At 39.1% G+C, this 22205-nt stretch overlaps 1 protein-coding gene across 2 annotated transcripts; it reads left to right on the top strand.

Moving 5' to 3' along the window:
- The first annotated feature begins 243 nt into the window (after window positions 1–243).
- Window positions 244–21884, top strand: ZBTB21 (zinc finger and BTB domain containing 21). 2 transcript variants are annotated; one of them, XM_039369129.1, is made up of 3 exons: window positions 244–6443; window positions 10951–11061; window positions 18149–21884. In XM_039369129.1, the coding sequence occupies exon 3, from the start codon at window positions 18161–18163 to the stop codon at window positions 21338–21340; it is 3180 nt and encodes a 1059-aa protein (XP_039225063.1). In that variant the 5' UTR covers window positions 244–6443; window positions 10951–11061; window positions 18149–18160; the 3' UTR covers window positions 21341–21884. The 2 variants fall into 2 exon arrangements, with proteins under 2 accessions (XP_039225063.1, XP_039225072.1); XM_039369138.1 differs by lacking the exon at window positions 10951–11061.
- Window positions 21885–22205: the final 321 nt, after the last annotated feature.

Genomic DNA, 22205 nt, shown 5'->3' on the forward strand with positions numbered 1-22205 from the left:
GACCCCATTTGGGGTCGAACGACCATTTCACGGAGTCGCCAAACAACGCAGTCCACCATTTTTTCCCCTTTTCCTTAGCTGTGCTACTCCCTTTTGTTCTATTGGCTTTTGAAAGCCAATAGAATAGACTCTCTTGAATAGAGTCTAATTCTATTGGCTTTCAAAAGCCAATAGGAATTGTCCCGGCTGTCTCTGCCCTGCTGAGCCTGCCAAAAGTCCCATTCTGCAAACGGTGCTGCACCAGTTGAGTAGTCCTCAACTTATGATCGGTTGGGGATTGCGGCATTAAAAAGGTTGAGAACCACTGGTCTAGACAGAACTAAGCAGGAGAGAAAGAAATAAAATATCGAAAAACTGAAAGGCCAAGATTAAAATTACAAATATGAAAGTGGCTAGGTATTGCACATTTTAGAAGGAGGAAAAGGCTCCAGCTGATTAGGCAACATTGCAAAGTGATTGTGATCCCCCCTCCCAACCTTAGAGGGAAAAGTTGGTAAGTTTTATATTTGTGTAATTTCTACATAAATATAAGAAACTACTTTACAAATTTTCAGCAATCACAATTTCAAGAAAAGCCACAAAAGAAATGGCAGTTAAACCGTGTATTAATCCATTCTCTCATAGCACCATAAATTCTAGAGCACTTATGAAAGTCTTTACAACTTGTTTTCATCTTGATATACATTGGACTAAATATTTAGGTTTTTTTAGTGCTATGCTATAATAAATTTGGCAACTAACTAGAAAAATTAAATGAATTTCTTATATTTCACCATTTTTATTTCAGGACAGGGGACAGGGAATATAGCCACCACAGTCTTTAATATCAGTAATCCAATAATTTTTTCTCTAGAGATGGTAATATGTACTGTCTGTTTCTAACAGCTTCAACATTATCTAGAAAGATTTTGATTCATATAGTGCAATTTTAAGGACTATTTCTGATCAAAGATCACTAACAGAATAATTTTGTTTGAAAGAAGTTAGTTCCTCTGTGTTGAGTGGCACTTTCTCCCTAGGATTATAGTCTTAATGAATGAGTTGGTTCTGCTGCTACTTTATATTTTGTGTGGTCATAATCTCAGTAGCCTTAGGTCTTAGAATCTATGCAAGTATTTTCCACTTGGGACTGTATTTTTGAGAAGTCTTTGGGGATCACATATTTTACCAGCACTTGCTCTCTGCTATCTTTCCCATGATTATAAAAGTATACAATATAAGGAACTAAGTAGAAAATCAACATCTAACGAGCACCTGAGACAACATTTACAAGAAACATTTTGGATTTCAGTTACAGTTCTGACTTGATATTATTAATCCTTCCATATTTTTTTTGTTAATCTAATAAAACACAGGAAAAATTAATAAAATATTCTGATTGTCTTTTCTATTCCCATTCTTAGTTCTGGACACATATACAAATTCAGTCTTGTAAAATAATTTAAGAGATCAAATAAATCTTTAAAGCAATCATATTGGTTGCATTAAAAATAGTTTTTTATATCCCTAGAGGATACTGTGTATTTTATTGCTATGGTAACCATAATGAATCATGCCCTAGTGCCATGGAAACATATCAAGAGTATTCCATTGGGAATTCAAAACAGGTTTTGGAAAAACAGTATCTATATATCTATATTTCAGATATGTTAATATATTCAGTGATTAGGTTGGTGGAGATAAAAATAAGCTGGCATTGTAAAAAAAGAAGAGAAAGTCTCATCTTGGATATCTCAAGTGTTATGGTAAATACATATGAACGTCTAGTAAATATGGGAACAACCATTGTCCCATTTCACAGAGGATAATACTCTGGCTACCTTCTACTCTGATTTAAATATAAGACTGGAAAGCAAAGAAATTCCCCATCAAAAGATAACATTTGGAAGGCAAACTTAGTAAATGCACACACTATACATGTGATCCTCAGGTCATGGTGTGATGTGGTGTTACAGATTGTATATGCCATGTGGGTTTGTGTCTTCTTTTTTCTATATGTATTCATCAACCTAACCACTTATCTACCTCAAATTCGCAAGAAAATCTGTGACTTCTGTTACAATTTTTTGAATTGGACACTCCTTTTCTGTTTTGGCAAAATGCACATAGCCAACATAGTTAAATCTTTTGAATCATCTTCTGATCATTTAAGGCTCTACCTTTAATAAGCCTTATCCTGAGAAACTCCCACAGGATCTTATTAACTTGTTTATTGTTTCTAGCTTCCTGCTTTCGGTTAAAATATATTACATAAACTATTCTTACAAAAACAAAATTAAAGATGTCTTTTTCAAATGCACTATAAATTATGTAGATTTATGGAAAGCCCCTGAGCCACCTGGAATGTCTTGCTTTTGTTTAAAAAATCAAGGACATGTTATTTATATATTTATCTACCAATTTATAAAGTTCCTTCAATTTCCTTCAAAGACTCTTCAAAAGGCAACAAGAGCCAATTTAATGATACATAAAACCCAATAATCTGAAACTATATTACATTATATTACATCATTTTTAACTTTATATTGTACATCTGTCACTGATAACTCTATTACCCAAGTCCCAATCGCCTTCCGGGTAAGCCAAATTCTGGAAGGCAGTGAGGATGGGACTTACCCTTATTTCAGAGGGCAAAGCTGAGAGCTGTCACAGAGAATGTCTTGGCTGCTTTACTTCTTGGTGGGTGGAAGCTTCAGCAAGCACCCTGTTTACCCAGTTTTGGTGGGTAGAATCAATTTGGAATATGATCTCTTGTAGATTCCCTGGCTATCTGCCCTAAGTCATTCATAAATGCCCTCAGAAACAAACCAAAACTAGAGCAGCTCTTCCAGCAAACTTGTTTGGTTACAAGGCAATAACAGGTCTGTCTCATAAGCAGATGACTCTGCAATTTGTATTACTTGAAGTTTTTGGGTGGTCTACTACAATTTTCTGCCATGAAAATTATAGTAAGCTACATGTGAAGTGACATGAACAAGATCGTCAGTGTCCCCTACTGTACAAAGTGCACATCTGAATTTGGGCATAGGCCCTCCTAGTCATAGCTTCCATCTTCAGGGTCATGTGTTAAGAGGATCTCCAAACTGTGAAGTTGCTCTCCATAGGGATGGACAATACCAATAATTTATATCCTATGTTTTGGTATTGCTACTATTTCATTTGTGTGGTTTCTTTTTTTAAAAGGGGGGGGGCTCCTTTTTCTCCGGCGGTATTTCTTGGTTGGTTTTGTTTCTTTTGTTATTGTCTTTAGTCTTTGTTTCTTTCAGTTTATCTTTTGTATTTTTTACTGTTTTTATAATCTTGCTATAGAATACAATAACAAATATTCATACTGATGGTATCTTACACTGGATGACCTTTCCCATTGGTTTTATATGGTTGTTAAACAAGTTTGGGGGAGAGGACCAAATCCAGAGCACACAATGGAAAACCTGCAGACCATACTTCTCCCTTCTCTCACAACTAATTGGACCCATTCAGGAAACAGCAGACCTGCTACAAAATGTTGTATTTATCCCTAGTCTTCATAGGCTGTCCCGCAAACTATGGATGACACTATAAAAACACCTACAAACTCTAGTATGTATAGAAGGTGGCCATACTTTCTTCACTCCTGTCCTGTCCTGAGTCATTCTTGAAAGCAATCAAAGGACTTTCAGTGAATTCTAATTGCCAAAGATTTAAATGAATCATTTCTTCCACAGTTCTACATAACTGTCATCTTATCATTTTCCCATTGAGGACAAAAGGTATAGCACAGTACTTGTTAATCTTCTTAGCAGTGTTTTCTAAAAAAAAAAAAAAAAAAGGTACCGGAATTCACGTCAAACAACCCGCCTTGCCTAATCTACAAGGTTCCATCCAAAAAAGGTGCTGGAACTCCGTTCTGGGTGTTCTATGAGAAAAAAAGCCCTGCTTCTTAGTATTTATTGCATGGAGAACTTGTTCTTCACTGCGCCCACCTATCTGCTAATAATAAAACCAAAGCAGGTCCCTTGAGAAGGGCTGGCGCTTTTCTATTTGACTGTTGCCTGAATCCATCTCCTTGCTGTCTCTCTATCTGCTTTAGCTAACCATAAGAACAGGGTCAAGCACATAAATGATAAGAGTTAGGATTAAGACAACTGTTTACTAGCTTGGGTTCCACAGCCTCAAAAAGTTCTACAAAACAGCAAAAGATATTATCTCATCAAGCTTTATCCACCTGACTGCTAATCTAGAGCACATATGAGCAATTTTATCCATTAAAATTATTAGCAAAAATTGCATTTTAGATCTTATGCCCTATCTCTCCCAAGAACTTTTTTACATCCCTATAAAATATGTACAGTATTAATAAATGGAAAACTTTAAGGAATGTAAATAATTTTGAATGGAAGACTTTCCGTGGAACGAACTTTTTCTACATTTAATTAAAAACATTGTATTTAGGGACATTTTTAGATACCATTTCTCTTTTAGCTTCCAGTACATCTTGCTCTAATTCAGTGAACAAGCTTCTGTATCATCAATTTGGTTTTTCTTTTTATGGGGATACAGTTTTTTGTTTTCTTTGTCTTTCATGACACTTACCTTTGGATAAAGGATTCCTTTAAATTCTGTAATTTTCTTTTTTAATTTATTAAATTTAGAGATACAATCAAAGGAAAAACAAGGAAAAAATAAAAGGAACAAGAATAGATTTGCAGATTGTAAAATTAATTTAAGAAACTGACATTATATATTAATCTCATATTATACTTTTAAGTCACTATTAAAATCAGGTTATTGTGCCATTTAGTAACTGTAATTGGTATGCCTTAAATTTTAAATTATAAACCAGAATAAAAAATTACAATAATTTTTGCTTAAGAATATTGAATATAGTTAAATATAAAATGCCCAACAATTTAAAACCTTGCAAGATATTATAGACATTTGACATTTGTAAGCAATTATGGAAAACAGAAGTCGCCAAGGGACTGGAAAAGATAAATTCATACTCTAATACTAGAAAAGAGCAGTACTAAAAAAAATTCAACCATGAAACACTAGTATTTATATCATAAATCAAGATTTTACAATCCAGACTACTGCAGAATGTGCAACAAAAACTGTCAGATATACAATTTATGTTTAGAAAACACTTCAGATCACATTGGTAAAATGGAAATGCAAGATAGTGCCAAAACGACTGGTTTATTAATTCTACAATGGCTTTTAGCTGCATGGTCTATTATGAATTATGAACAGTCCTTTAAACATGGGTATATCAGACCACTTCATCTGCCCATTAAGGAATTAATGAGATGACCCAAAGGCAAAAAATTGAAGCAAAATCTAAAGCATACTGTACATGATTTAAAACTGGGAAAGGAATGCACCCAAATAATATGGTATTGCTTTATTTAACTTACATGCAGAATGTATCATGAGAAATTTAATGAGAAATTCTACATAACTGTGGCTGGTTAAGAACGCTTATGAAATAAAGTTCAAGGATAGATATTGTATATACATCTGTAAGGATAGATTAATTAATACCGGTGGGATATTACTAGTAAGGGAATCAGACCATTAAGGCAATCGCTACTTTATTGTAGAAAAAATACCGCAGCATGGCTTTCTCAAAATACATAATTCGGCAGCTCTGCTACCTTTCAAATGGACTTCTGACTGTTTTGAGAACTGTAGTTTGAAGCTACTTTATTTTAGACACGTACAGCTTGCCTAGTTCTTAACCGGCTTTTTTCTGCTTATTTAGACAGCCTGTAAACTTTAAACAAAAAACTAGCATTCTGGAAGAGGCCGAAGGCTGTCACAAAACAAAAAAACATAAACTCTCGCCTTTCCCCCCAATTTGAAGGTCTGGTTCTTGGAAATTCCTCGGCCTGTCTCCTTCGGGAAAATTTGCCATCCTGGAACCGAAAACAATGTGCTTGAAAACTGGCTTCTGCAACCTTAGTTCGACAAAAGCTTCGTCCTCTCCAAATCGTTCTTCCGCGCAAGACAGCCGGGACCGCCTTTCCACGACTGCCTGCCCCGGTTCTGTCAGCCTCAACGGTAGTGGTCATCCCGCACCGCTTCGGCGCCCCGCAATCTCACGGGCGGCTCTCCCACGATTCCCTTCGTTGTCTCGGTCCGAGCATGGCCTGGCGGCGCTTCCCAAAGGGGAGAAGGGAACCACCGCGCAGGAAGGGAGTCTCCCCTCAGGGCTCTTCGTCGTAACCCGCGTTCCCCCCCCCCACCGTCTGAGGATCGGGCGCGTTCTCCCTCCTCCATCCGGCTAACCTCGACCAATCGAAAAGATGCGCACGTGACAAGCGTTCCCAACGATGACTTCATCCCTGGTGTGGGATGACGTCAAATTCAAGATGGATGGAATCACGGCGGTGGCGGCGGCGCGCGCGGGTGAATCGTAAAAGGAGACGGCCGAAGGGGGAAGGAAAAGGGATGCGCGGAAGGTAAGTAGAAGACCCCAGTTGTTGCTCCTTTAAGGTGGGACTCCTCCTGGACAAAGGTTCGGGTTTCCCCGTGCACAAAGGCGTCTTTTCCTGACGTAACTCTGAGGTATATTTTCCCCTACCGAGTAGGGCTGCGGTCTTAAGCTCCTGTGTGCGCCTGCGCCAGTTACAAAACGAGTTCTTGCCCCTTCACAGCGCATGCGTAGATCCGAATAGATGCATTCACCCTGTGGCATACATTCACGTTGCTTTTATTAGCTGCCTAGCGCGCATGTCTGTTGCCCATTTTTAGCTCATGGAGGCTTTCTTTTCTGTGTTGCGCCTGCGCCTTGCCCATATATAATAGCGTTACCCTCCTACGCGGTTAGTTTAGGAATAATATTTGGGGTGGGGTATAATTAAGCGGAATGAGCATGCGCCGAAAATGAATGTACAGTAATGGGCTTTGAATCATATGATGTCATTTTGGGCAAGACATAATTGGGCCAGGCTCGTTCTCTGCGGAAAGGAAGGGTGGGTGTTGATGTCTTTTAAATTTCAGGATTCATTAATGTTTTTTGCTTTTTGTTCCTATCAATGCAACCATAAATAATTATGAAATTTAAAGGCCAAAATATCTGGAAGACATAATTTGAGAAAGTTGTCTTAGCCAGAGATACCAAAATTTGAATTGGGAGGCCTTGGGATGCAGCCTATACAAGTACAGTACTTTCTTTAAACTTGTCTTCCCTAACTAATATTTGACCCCTTTGCAAAACATGACTTAGTATTTGGTGGCAAAATCCCTGCTGGCAATCACAGAGGTCAGATGTTTCTTGTAGTTGGCCACCAGGTTAGCACACATCTCAGGAGGGATTTTGTCCCATTCCTCTTTGCAGATCCTCTCCAAGTCATTAAGGCAGGGGTGTCAAACTCAATTTCATTGAGGGCCACATCAGCATTGCAGTTGCCCTTGAGGGGGCGGGTGGGTGTGGCCAGGGTGGGTGCAGCCTACTGGGTGGGTATGGATGGAGTGGGTATGCCTTACTGGGTGGGCATGGCCAGCTCTATATTGTTTGTGTCGTGGGGGCTTGGGCAGAGTGGGACAGATCTAGGATCTCTGGCAGAAGGGGGTGAGACCGGGGCAAGCGCCAAGGCATGGTGCATTTCTTCATTCCTCACAAAGGGTGACACCTCCCCAGCATGCACCCAGGGGGCAGGCCAATGCAGCAGGGGCTGGTTCCTCGCTGTTTCTGGACGGCCTTGTGGAGCTAAGACTGAATGCATTTCAGCATAGATGGCCACCACAAAATTATACATTGGCTCCCGGCTGTCCTGGACCAGGGCCAAGGCAGCGGTGGCTGTTCCCTCACTGTTTCCAGGATGGCTTCGCGGGCCACATGAAACCACTTCGCGGGCCGCATCCGGCCCCAGGCCTTGTGTTTGACATGTCTGCATTAAGGTTTCAAGGCTGATGTTTGGCAGCTCGAACCTTCAACTCCCTCCATAGATTTTCTCTGGGATTAAGATCTGGAGACTAGCTAGACCACTCCAGGACCTTAATGAGCTTCTTCTTGAGCCACTCCTTTGTTGCCTTGGCTGTGTGTTTGGCTCATTACCATGCTGGAATACCCATCCACAACCCATTTTCAATGCCCTGGCTGAGGGAAGGAGGTTCTCACCCAAGATTTGACGGTACATGGCCCCGTCCATTGCCCCTTTGATGCGGTCAAGTTGCCCTGTCCCCCTAGCAGAAAAACACCCCCAAAGTATAATGTTTCCACTTCCATGTTTGACGGTGGGGATGGTGTTCTTGGGGTCATAGGCAACATTCCTCCTCCAAACATGGCAAGTTGAATTGATGCCAAGGAGCTCGATTTTGGTCTCATCTGAGCACAACACTTCCACCAGGTTCTCCTCTAAATCATTCAGATTTTCACTGGCAAACTTCAAATGGGCCTGTACATGTGCTTTCTTGAGCAGGGGGACCTTGCGGGCTGCAGGTTTCAGTCCTTCAGAGCGTAGTGTGTTACCAATTGTTTTCTTGGTGACTATAGTTCCAGCTGCCTTGAGATCATTGACAAGATCCTCCCATGTAGTTCTGGGCTGATTCCTCACCGTTTGCATGATCTTTGAAACTCGGCGAAGTGAGATCTTGCATGGAGCCACAGACTAAGGGAGATTGACAGTTATTTTGTGTTTCTTCCATTTGCGAATAATCGCACCAACTATTGTCACCTTCTCACCAAGCTGCTTGGCTATAGTCTTGTAGCCCATTCCAGCCTTGTGTAGATCTACAGTCTTGTCCCTGACATCCTTTGACAGCTCTTTGGTCTTGGCCATGATGGAGAGTTTGGCATCTGATTGATTGATTGCTTCTGTGGAGAGGTGTCTTTTATACAGGTAACAAGCTGAGATTAGGAACACTCCCTTTAAGAGAGTGCTCTTAATCTCAGCTCATTACCTGTATAAAAGACACCTTGGAGCCAGAAATCTTGCTGATTGATAGGGGATCAAATACTTATTTCATTCATTCAAATGCAAATAAATTTATAATTTTTTTGAAATGCGTTTTTCTGGATTTTTTTTCTTGTTATTCTGTCTCTCACTGTTAAAATAAAGCTACCATTAAAATTACAGACTACTCAGTGGGCAAATGTACAAAATCATCAGGGGATCAAATAATTTTTTTCCTCAATGTACATTTTTCTTCTGGTCTCCAGCAGCAACCCATTACACAGGGAAAGCAAATTGAGGAAAATAAGATCCATTACAAACTTGTGCTAAATGAGCTCTTGACTGCCTCCTAACCTGCCTTGCATTTAAGAATATGATCCTACCCTACAACTGCAGTTAGCAATTCTACTTTTAATGCCTCAGTGGCGCTAAGATGATATTAAAAATAGTTTGAAAACAACATAAAGATACCATTAGTTACATACATTAGGAAGCAAAAAAAAAAAAAGTCCAGATATTTTGGATAATAAACCTCAGATGTTTAATCCAATGAAAAAAAAATTGAGAGCTCTTATATTTTATTTTTAGAAGACCTGCACAACTACCTATTATATTTAGCTAGTCCCAAAGGAAAGTTGAGGAGGAATTAGCAAATAAGTGAGTTCCAAGTTTGAGAAGGAAGCTATGTTGGACAGAGCCATGTGCCTCACGGTAGTAATGAACTTGGTCAGTATTGTTTCTTTTAGAAGTACAGAGGCAAGATTTGAGTGGGAATTCACATACCTGGCTGGCTCAAACATTAGGGGCCATAGTTGGAAGTGAATCCAACCAGGGTAGTTCTGTTCTGGGATTCATAAACAAGTTCATCGAATCGTCAGATATTTATGTATAGGTTTCTATGCTAAACTTGTGAATCAAAAAAATTATCTGTAACAGGTGGGTGAATTATTTGTAATGGGCTTGTACTGAACACTCAGAATATCTAACACATGACTAGGGTTTGTTTTACCATTATATCCAGATGGCTGTTACCGTGAATCAAAAAGCTGACTATAATTTCATAATAAAATCTGTACAGTATTCTGCTTTTTTATTACCTATTGTGTTCAGTTTATGTGTTTATATTGATCATGTGCCGTCAAGTCAGTTTCATCTGACATAAATTTAATTGTCAATCATTTTATATTTTACATTCTATAGATTTTTGGGTAAAATACTACAGTAGATCAAATTGCCTTTTCCTGCTCAGTGTTAATTGATGCCCTTGTCATTATCACTACAACAACCATTTGCCTCCAGCATTTTCTTATATCACTGATGCCTAATATAGATGCCTTCTTGCTTTAGCTGGACATGTGAAATAACTTTCATTAAAGGAATATACACGTGTAAATACATACACTTACACATTCACTTGGCATGCACTCCTGGCTTTCTTTGCTCATGTTCTTCCCTCCCAGGAACACACAGATACCCTGCCATGATCAGGTACCATAGCAGGAGTTGAGGGCAGGGGATTGTTAATGTAATTAATCATAGGAAAATACAATCAAAACATGAAATAAAATCAGTTAAGATGTTAGATATATTAAGCAATAACAATCAGGTATCAGTTCACATTTGTTTGGGCCAAACAGTTGTTACTTAAGTCCAAAAGCTTGTCTGACCAAGAACATATTTTTTTGCAAGAAGAACATCAAATATTGAATTAGTTTGGCTTCTTTAACCAAGAATTCCAAAATCTACAAGCAGCCCCTGGAAAGATCCCTTTCAGGGCCTCAGAAATGTAATGTACAAAGGAGAGGTTTTTTGAAGATTCTTGAAATACAATCAGACTCACATCTGAGAATGAATCTAGTCCCATTGCTTAGAAGTTATAACCAATTACTTTGAATTGTTTCCAAAACAGATTGTTTCCTACTTAAATTGCATTCTGAAAATGTAGGTCTTCAAGAAAACCATTTTAGTGTGGTTATTCTTACATGTTCAAGGAGCAGAAATTACTCCTTATAACATTCTGGATGTTAATTTTGTTTTACAATAAACATAATTTCTTTTTTCCCCATAACAGACTAGATGACATAAAGACTTCAGAATCATTGCCAATTAAGGAGTAAATGCAGTCGTGAATCTAAGGTTTTTCTTGTTTTGAAGTGTTTTCAAGAAGAAAAAAGCTTTTCTGGTACGTTCTATTTATTTTTAGTTGTATGGATTTAGGATTAAATTTCTTGATTTTTTTGGTATTTCAGTTGTTAAAGAATAAGATCTCTTGCAGATGTAAGAATGAACCATCTTTGAGCATTACTGGAAAAAAGAGCAAAGAGCCTAGTTCCACTTTTCTCTTCTACACAATTGTGAAGGGGAGACTATTTTAAACTATTTAGATTCCCATTACATCTGAAAATGGGAAAGAGGATTCTAAAAAATTTGGAGCAGAAAATAGAGACTTGGGGCTTTCTCATGGCTACAACAGAGAGGAAATAGGAAGGATGCTTGCTGTTTATATCCATATAATGCTAAACTTGTTCTAGTATTATATCAGGTCAAATGTATTTGCATAAATTGTTCTGTACTCCTTACATATTGCAAATAAATATGCTCTGTATACCCAATAAAAAAGATCTCATGAATCAACTAAGCAATTACAATGAAAGGCAGAAAATAAGATATTAAATATAAATAAGTATGTTGGATCCCATGTAAGCATTTCAGCCAGTGACTAGCAGAAGAATGTTTTTTGAAAGGCTGAACCAGATCATTATCCAGATAGAGTGACAGTATTTTTACTTTTGATACAAAATGAAGTTTCTGTATTTTACAGCAAAGAAGGCACAAAAAACAGAATTAAGTCTCTGATAACGTTATAATCACCTAAATGTGAAATTGGTGTTATCAGTATACAGTTAATTTCTCTAGGGTTGAAGCAACCTTGGTGATCTTTCCAGGGGCTTAGATCACAATATCTACAAAAAGCAGAACTACTACTAGAACACAAAGAAACTTATATCCCAGTTAACATTAATGCAACACAAAAACTAGACAATCGGATCAAGAGTACTATCAATGACCTCACTAAGAAAAGCCAAATTACCAAAGATAAACAGTGGCAGATGAGAAGCAGTAGACCCATCCTCCCACGCTTCTACAGATGCCCCCAAATACACAAGCCTGACATACCTCTCCATTCAATTGTATCATTACTGGAAACCTCTACCTACAATATCACAAAAGAATTAACAAAAAAAGTTGGGGCACCTCAGAAGAGGGAGCAAACATTCCATCAATTCTCTACTACACTGTCTTCAGAGACATGACTATAGATAAGGTCAAAATCATGGTCTCGTTTGATATCACAGCCCTGTTCACGTCCATAGATTTAGAATTAGCCAAAGAATCTATGTCTACATTGTTCCACAGCACAGTTGATTTAACACCGAAGATTATGGATCTGATAAATCTCTGCCTAACAAACTTACCAACAAATTAAAGGGACACCTATGGGATCACCGCTTTTAGGAAGAATGGGATGAGAAACAGAAACAGAACAGAATAGAATAGAATATTTGGAAGGGACCTTGGAAGTCTTCTAATCCAACCCCCTGCTCAGGCAAGAAATCCTATGCCATTTCAGACAAATGGTTGTCCAATCTCTTTTTAAAAACTTCCAGTGTTGGAACATTCACAGCTTCTGAAGGCAAGTTGTTTCACTTATTAACTGTTCTGTCAGGAAATTTCTTCTTAGTTCTACTTATAGCAGAGGTCATTATGTAACATCTAGAAGGCTATAGCACTTCCACAAATACAACTGAAAATATGGATCACATATGTAGATGACACTTTTATCATAATAAAAAAGACTAATTATAGAGAATATCCACAGAACTATTAGCAATATGTTCAAAGGAATCAAGTTTACCACAGAAGAAGAAAACAATAAATTGCTACCCTTGCTGGACATCCTGATCAGCAGTGATCACAATGGCAAACTGAAAACACAAGTGTACAGAAAAACTACCCACACCAACCAAGTGCTCCACTACCAAAGTAACAACCCAACATCCCACAAGAGAAGCTGTGTAAGAACTTTATTTAGATGAGCACAAACTCACTGCAGCAACCTGAAGAGCAGAAACCTCCAATAGACTACAGCAACCACATGGAATCAGCATAGCAGCTAAGCCAACTAAAGCCCTTCAAAATATCCTAAGTAAACCAAAAGACCCAGTAGCTTCAGAAGAAAAAACAGGAATTATCTACATCATACAGTATAATGATTGCAACAGCCGCTACATAGAACAAACAGAAGACTGGCAGAATGCATGTTTGAACACCAGCTACTGTGTTTCCCCAAAAGTAAGACCTACCCCAAAAGTAAGCCCTAGCTTTATTTTTGGGGTTGGGCCTAATATAAGCTCTAGTTTTGGGGTGAGGTGCACACCTAAAAATCAAGCTAGGGTGGGGGTGGGGGTACAGCTGTCCCCCCATGCCCACACTGCTTACTTTACTGGTAGGACCCTCCCACACCCTGACATTTGTCACGCTGCGTGGCTCGTGACACCAGGAGGCTGCACAGAGGTTCGGGCTGTTCTGCTGCTCATGGCAGGAGGCCACATGGTGCTTCATGCCATTGCCATCGCTCACAGTAGGATGCCATGGGGTGCTTCAGGCCCTTGCCACCAGCCAGAAGCACCACGCGGCCTCCTTCTGCTAGCAGCGGCAATGACCTGAAGCACTGTGTGGGATCCTGCCATGAGTGGCAGCAACAGCCCAAAGAGCCGTGCGGTGTGCTGCCACGAGCGACGACAAGAACCCAAAGAGCCATACGGCGTCCTGCAGCTAACAGGAGAAACAGCCCGAAACGCTGTGAGGCTTCCTGCTATGAGCAGCGGCATCAGCGTGAAGCAACACTCGGCCTCCTACCGCGAGCAGCAACAATGGCCCGAAGCAGTGTGCAGCCTCCTGCTGCGAATGGCGGCTTCGGTATGATGAGACATGCGGCGCAACAGGTATCGGGGTGTGGGAGGCCTGGGTGCAGCGGTCCTAAGGTAAGACATCCCCCGAAAATAAGATCTAGTGCCTCTTTTGGAGGTAAATATATATATGTGTGTATATATCCATATACACATATCCATATACATTATTTTCCCAAAAATAAGACCCGGTCATATATATATATATATATATATATATATATATATATATATATATATATATAGGTAACAGTTAGAAGACATGATGAAAACTCGTTAACTTCATAACCTATGGAGAGACATAACCATAGTCTCAGTTGGGAAACTATGACCATCCTAGACTAAGTCAAATCCAAAAATGTATATACTGGAATGTCATATCAAATCCAATGTTTGTTTGTTTTTAATTGTATTATAAATAAAATTTGTAAAAAAAAATATATAAAAATCCAAAAATGATAAGGAATTTCTAGAAGCCTGGCACTCTGACAAGAGACACGTAGACATAAAGAATATATACTATGCAAAAGAGACACTCAACAAGCCAAAAAGGGAACAAAAATATCAAAACACCTCCCCACTAGCAATTAGCACCCAGATGAGCATAGATTAACTGCAAGATTAACATCAGACCAACAATCAAATTAACAATACTCCAATCAAGGAACTGCCAAACAAGCCAACAGTAAACAGTCCAACCAAAGAACCTCTAAGACCACCCACACCCACACTGACAGGCAAGCCACCAGAATATAAACTGAGACCAAACCCCACTTAAGGTGACCAACTTTTTTACAACGAAAAGGAGGACACGAATAAATTGGAGGAAAAAATATCGTAAATAAAAGAAACATTGTATTTATTGCAACAATACAGAATACACTATAATATGATAAATGCATAATAAAAAACATTTGTAACAATAACATTTTATATTGTAATTATGTTTACATGCCTATTAATTATTTAAATGAGTACTTTTCCATTGAATTAATATTTTTGTCAATGTATCATCTTCTAACAATATATTGGAAATATCTGAACAAGAAATATCCTTCATATTGAATTTTACGGCAAGTGCTGCAGCTAGAGTATCAACATTCAATCTCGATTTCTCACTTGTCCAAAAATCTACATGGCTGGACTGTGCGGGGGTGGGCGGCGGAGGCAGGTGTTGTGAGCCAGGCGCTCCAGGAGGGCCACGTTGGTGCTCAGGGCGAGGTAATGGCAGCGCAGGTCAGCACTGCGTAGACCACCAGCTGGCGCTGCCCATGGAAAATCAACTGCCCGCCGCGCCCCCGCCCACAGCCGCCCTACCAGCACCGCTGTCCTGCCGTGGAGAACTGGCCCTGCGGCTTGCAAAGCACCAGCCGAGCCGGCTCCGGCCCTATGGCCGCCCCCCAGCACCACCGCCCACCCTGCGCATCCCCGTAGAGCCGGGCTCACAAAGGCAAAGCACCAGCCAAGCCGGCTCCGGCCCTGCAGCTACCCCCCAGTCGCCCCCCAGCACCACCACCCCCCTGCGCATCCCCATAGAGCCGGTCCCGCAGCTCGCAAAGGTAAAGCACCAGCTGCCCCAGCTCTGGCCCTGCAGCTGCCCCCCCCCAGCCACCCACCAGCACCACTGCCCACCCTGCGCATTCCCATAGAGCCTGCCCCGTGGCTCACAAAGCACCAGCCGCACCGGCTCCGGCCCTGCAGCCACCCCCCCAGCCGCCCCCCAGCACCCCCGCCTACCCTGTGCATCCCCGTGTAGAACTGAACAGGGAAGATCAAGAGAAGCTTACCGCTCCAGTCTCCTCCAGCTATCTTCGGAACTAAGTAGGAGATGGTGTAGTTGGGTAGCAGTGAGGGGTGCAAAGTTCCTGCAACTTGCACGTGCAAAGTTTGCCGCCCAGATGTTTTGGCGCGCCCAGCAGCAATTCCTATTGGCTTTTGGAAGCCAATAGGGGGAGTAGCACAGCTCATGCAAAAGTTGAAAAAAACCATCAAAAAAAGGTCCCAGAACGCCTTCTGAGCTTTCTATGAGGAAAAAAAAGCCCTGCAGATTAGTCTTCAAATACAGAAAAAGAGGACATTTAGGAGGACACTTTTCGAGGAAGGACAGAACTCACAAAAGGGGGACTGTCCTCCCAAAAGGAGGATGGTATATGGAAAAGGGGGACACTTAGGAGGACACTTTTCGAAGGAGGACAGAACTCACAAAAGGAGGACTGTCCTCCCAAAAGGAGGACGGTTGGTCACCTTAACCCCACTCCTTACTAGCACTGAGGATGTTACCTTGTTTGGGTAATGAAATGTCTGTAAGAAAACAACCACATTACAGAGCACTAAGGACCCTTCAGAACTTGACTTAGGTCTAACACTCTGTTACAGAGGAATATCCCTGCTGAATCTAGTGTGGCATTTCCAACAAAATATGTTTTAAATTTAAGATTGACCCAAAATTATTTTAAATCTTTTTGCCCTCTAAGTATTCTAGCAAAATACTATTTTAGGTTTTTGAGAAAATTATTGAAGTTTCTATTTTTTTCTTTCTAGGTCAAGAATAAAATATTAGATTAATTTTCAGTAAATTATATAGAAGATTATGTATTGGCTCTGACCTGCAATATCTATATTCTCTTACCTTTTAAAGCAGTCATCCTCAATCTATCTGGCCCATGGATGTATAGATTTCATGATGCCAGAATTCTTACAGTTGATCTTGCTGGAGGTTTCTAGAAGATGGCACCCAGGTATCAGGGATGCCAAGTTGGGGAAGGTTAATAGAAAGTTTTGCATGTAACAGGCATGCTGAATATTTGCATCAAAGCGACTCAGTGAAAAAGAAATTAGCAATAATTGCTTCAGAGTACATGGATTACATGAGGATTGCATGAGATCCTGAAAGAGCTTCTGTGTATCCTGCTGTGTGTCTTTTGACTGCAACAACCACTATGTAGGACAAACAGGCAGAAAACTGGCAGAATGCATCCATGAGCACCAACTGGCAGTCAAAGGGCATGAAATTAAAATTCTTTAATTTCACAACATATAGACAGATTTAACCATAGTTTCAATTGGGAAAATGTGACGATCCTAGACCAGGCCAAATGCAAAAATGCCAGGGGATTTCTAGAAGCCTGGCACTCTGAAAAATCAGCCATCAATAGACACATAGACATTAACAACATCTATAGACTGCAGAAGAGACAATCAACCAGCCCCAAAGAGAAAAATATTCCAATAACTCTCCACCAGTAATCAGCACTCAGATCAGCACAGATTAACTCTAAGGTCAACTTCAGACCAACGATCAAGTAAGCAATACCCCAATCAAAAAACGCCCAAAGAGCCATTAGTAAACAGCCCAACCAAAGAATCCCTAAGACCACCCCCATCAACACAAGTAGGCAAGACATAAGAATATAAACTGACAGCAAATAGCAGCCCTTGCAAGCACTGATGATGTTACCTAGTTAGGGTAATGAAACATTTGCAAAGAAAACAAGCAACCTCAGAGAGCACCAGGGACCTCTCAGAGACAACCCTGGACAGCCCTGCATATGTGCTTCATTACTGCAGATCATATATCTGTTTCCGTCCCAGGATAGGGCTCCAAACCATTACCTGTTTTATTTTTGGCTTTTATGACTAAAAAGGTTGTTTACATGTATCTTAGTGTATCTATTAAAGAGCAAGAATCTCAGTTCTCCTAACATATTTGGTTAGATCTGGATTAAGTTAGTTCTTAGTTCGCAATGATACTTGTAACAAAATTATATATAACTAATTTTTAATATAGATTTCACTTGGAAGTTTGCACAATTATCTTAGTTCAGATTCAACCCACATGAGTGTACAGTACCCCTTGTGTCACTTTATTAAACTGGGATTATCTCCTTTGTATTTAGAATTAAATATGAATTCGAATGAAGCCTTTAAAATTTAACCAGTTTTACTTTCAATTCAGTCTTTATTTTTGTCAGGTTTTACACAGGTGTAGTGGAAAGCTGAAACATTTTTGTTTTGTTTGGTAAATATTTAAATTATCTTATATGTGCAGGTAAAATCAAAGTGGAGTTTTTCTCCTTGATTGTCATTGGCTGGTTGTATATTGTAGTACATTTTACATATATATCTATATACACTATATTGATTTAATTGATACAGAATGTTACACACGTTCAAAATCTAAACAAAACATATTAAGGCCATATTATGCTTTGGAGATATTATTTTTTAAATGCTCTTTTACTTATTTTTATTCCATCTAAATTATTTTGTGAATGTGAGTTTGTCTTTTTTGTCTTTCAGATAAACCTAATCATGGATGGACTCTTGCATTATATAAATCCTGCACATGCTATTTCTCTTTTAAGTGCTTTAAATGAGCAACGTCTGAAAGGACAACTTTGTGATGTTGTTCTCATAGTAGGAGATCAAAAATTTCGAGCTCATAAAAATATTCTAGCTGCCAGCAGTGAATACTTCCAATCTCTATTCACTAAGAAAGAAAATGAGTCTCAGTCGGTATTTCAACTTGATTTCTGTGAACCAGATACCTTCGACAATGTATTAAACTACATTTATTCATCATCTTTGTTTGTTGAGAAAAGCAGTCTGGCTGGTGTGCAAGAAGTAGGCTACAGTCTTGGAATTTCCTTTCTTACTAACATTGTATCTAGAAGTCCTCAAGTTCCTTTGCCCACATGTCCGATCAAGAAAATATTATTCCAAGAAGATGATGAAAGTGGCTCCCAGAAAAGAAGTGTCATTGTTTGTCAGAGCAAAAATGAAACACAAGGGGAAAATGTTGGTCAAACCTTCCCCGATATAAGCCATAGTTCTAATTTTTTGTCATCAGTTGCTATCAATACTAAGTGGTCACAGCAGTCAACAGAATTTCAACATAGCCGATCATTAAATGAAAAGAGATGGTTGAAAGATAGTTCTTTAAGATACTCAAAGTCCCATGAATCTTCAGTTACAGTGGATGATCAAAATAGAATGAAAAGAAATGCAATATCATCACAGAAGTCTTTTGTAGAGAAAGAATTGGCAGCGGATGAACTAGGAGAAAGTGATCAACTATTAAGAGGAAAGGCAGAGGAAATATCCTTGAAACAGGTTTGTCCACCCATTGAATCTGTATGCAGTTCATCAGAATCCACATTTTTGCTGAATGAAAGAGACAAGGGAACTAGTCCAGGTGAAGACAGGAATTTACTATACTATTCAAAATTAGGATTAGTAATCCCGTCTAGGATAGCTGATCCTGAAGGTCAAAGTACCGACAGGAGTGGACCACTTGTAAAAAGTCTTCTTCGAAGGTCACTGTCAATGGATAGTCAAGTTCCAATATCTTCACCTTCTATTGATTTAAAGCTTTCTCAAGGGTCTTTAGTAGGGAACAATGCACAAAGAATAATGTTGAATGTAATATCACAAAAGCCACCCATGAAAGATTCTTCAGAAATAGCTTCTGATGATAAGACACAGATAATGCATCCACATCGTCTTAGATCTTTCAGTGCTTCTCAATCAACAGACAGGGACATGAATTCTCAAGAATTACAGATTAAAACTGAACCTAGCAGTCCACTTTCAGATCCTTCTGAAATTATAAGAATCACAGTGGGAGATACTTTATCATCTGTCAACAAAAGTGACTCCTTTAAGACTGAAGATGACCACAGGGAACTCATTAACTCTTTTAAAGCAAAGGATGACCACAGTGAGATCAATAGACTTCCAGCTAAAAGAAGATTTCAAGCAGACAGAAGGCTACCACTCAAAAAAATGAAGGTAGACCAACATGTTTCCCCTGAGCCAGAGGACAATTTTGAAGAGAATTTGAATGCTATACCCTTCGTTGATTTCCCAGATTCTGATGTTAGCAGAGATGAAAGTGGTGAACTGGAAGAAACAAAGCCTAACAAAAAATTTAAGTGCAAACACTGTCTTAAGATTTTCAGGTCAACAGCAGGCCTACATCGTCATGTCAATATGTACCATAATCCAGAGAAACCATATGCTTGTGATATTTGCCATAAGAGATTTCACACAAACTTCAAAGTTTGGACCCACTGCCAGACACAACATGGAATTGTAAAGAACCCCTCACCTGCTTCTAGTTCACATGCTGTCTTAGATGAAAAATTCCAGAGGAAATTAATTGATATTGTAAGAGAACGGGAAATTAAAAAGGCTTTGATTGTTAAATTAAGACGTGGAAAACCAGGGTTTCAGGGACAAGTTAGTTCACAAGCTCAACACGTAATCAAAAGGAATCTGAGGTCAAGAAATAGAGGAGCTTACATTTGTACCTACTGTGGGAAAGCATATCGCTTCCTGTCACAGTTTAAACAGCATATAAAAATGCATCCAGGAGAAAAACTGGTTGGAGGAAATAAGACTCTTATTAAACCAAAAGAAGATAATCGCAGTGAAAACCCAATGGAAAACAAAAAAGTTTATCAGTGTCGTATTTGTAATGCTAAACTTTCTTCTCTTACTGAACAAGGAAATCATGAGCGGCTATGCCGGAAAGCAACAGTTTGTGCTTACTGCAGTCTTCTGTTTTCTTCTCCCGAACTGAAGTTTGAACATGAAGTCACATGTGAGTACAAGAAGCTCACTTGCTTGGAGTGTATGCGAACTTTTAAATCCTCCTTCAGTATTTGGCGTCATCAAGTTGAGGTGCACAATCAGAATACTATGGCTCCAACAGAGAATTTTTCTTTACCAGTTCTGGAACACAATGGTGAAGTAAGTAATGCTTCGAGACCACATTATCAAACAGAGCCTAACAAAATCAGCAGCTTTGTTGCCACTAAAGAAGACGGTGTATTTAGTGATTCCTCAGAGCAAATCAATTTTGATTCAGAAGATTCCTCATGCCTCCCTGAAGATCTTAGTGTTTCCAAGCAGCTGAAAGTTCAGATCAAAGAAGAACCTGTGGATGATGTAGAAGAGGAGATCTCTGAAAGCAGCCGGGAACCAAAGGAAAGCATTGCTAATAAGGAGACTGGTTTGTGGCCCTGTGAAAAGTGTGGAAAAATTTTCACCGTACACAAGCAGCTAGAGCGTCATCAGGAGCTTTTATGCTCAGTGAAACCCTTTATTTGCCATGTGTGTAATAAGGCTTTCCGAACCAATTTTCGCTTGTGGAGTCATTTCCAGTCCCATATGGCACAAGCTTCGGAAGAGCCTTTGCGAAAAGAATCTGAGGTGTGCTCTTCTGCTAATTCTCCTTCCCCACCACCTCTGCCTCCACCCCCTCCGCTTCCCAAAATACAGCCTTTGGAACCCGATAGTCCTACAAGCCTGTCAGAAGCCCCTTCAGGTAGTGAGAAATTATTTGTTCCACAGAAGTCTGACACACTTTTTTATCATGCTCCACCACTGTCAGCTATCACATTCAAAAGACAGTATATGTGCAAACTTTGCCATAGGACATTCAAAACTGCATTTAGTCTTTGGAGCCATGAACAGACACACAATTAAAGAAAACTTTTAAAAGAGTGCCTATAGAAAGTTTCAAATATCTGTTTAATTTCTGTGATGTTTCTGAAATTGTATCACTGAAAGTAGATTTATGTGTGTAGATTTATATATATATATACACACACACATGCAAAGGGTAAAAAAACCTCTCAAAATTAAACTTGAAATTTGTGATGCTGTGTTTTGGATATAGAAATGAAGGTAAACTAAATTTATCCTTACTAGAGAAAATTGTGCAAACTTTTTAATATTGTGATTTCAGTTTTCCTAGTTCTAGAATAATTGCATTCATTAAACCTGAGTATATATTTCTCATGATGTTATACTGGTAAACATGGATACATATAAAAAGAATCAGTGACAAGTATTTAGAGTACAGGAAAATTTCATACTACTTGTTTTTACAGAGAATAACTCATGAGCTCCATATATTAGTCATTCGTTTGATGTTAAGGGAAGAAGCGGATTGAGTGCTTTGCTGTGTTGGCCATGATTCTGTTGAACATTAGCAATAATGAATAAAACCTCAATTGAATTAACTTGACCCTTATTGAAAAGGTTGCTTATCTTGGAATAATTTCATTATTGGAATTTTCTCTATTGATATTGCATAAGATGCAATCAAAGATTAGCAATATATGAGCATTTGGATTGATATATATATATATATATATATATATATATATATATATATATATATGTATATATATATGTGTATATATATATATATATATATATATATATATACAAGTAGTCCTCGATGTATGACCACAATTGAGCCCAGTGAAACAGTTGTTAAGTGAATTTTGTCCCATATTATGACTTTTATTGCCACAGTTAAGTGAATCACTGCAGCTGTTAAGTT

This window comes from Crotalus tigris, unplaced genomic scaffold (assembly GCF_016545835.1).
Source record: "Crotalus tigris isolate CLP2741 ecotype Arizona unplaced genomic scaffold, ASM1654583v1 scf7180000017601.7605149639:7615979, whole genome shotgun sequence".
NCBI classification, from domain to species: Eukaryota; Metazoa; Chordata; class Lepidosauria; order Squamata; family Viperidae; genus Crotalus; species Crotalus tigris.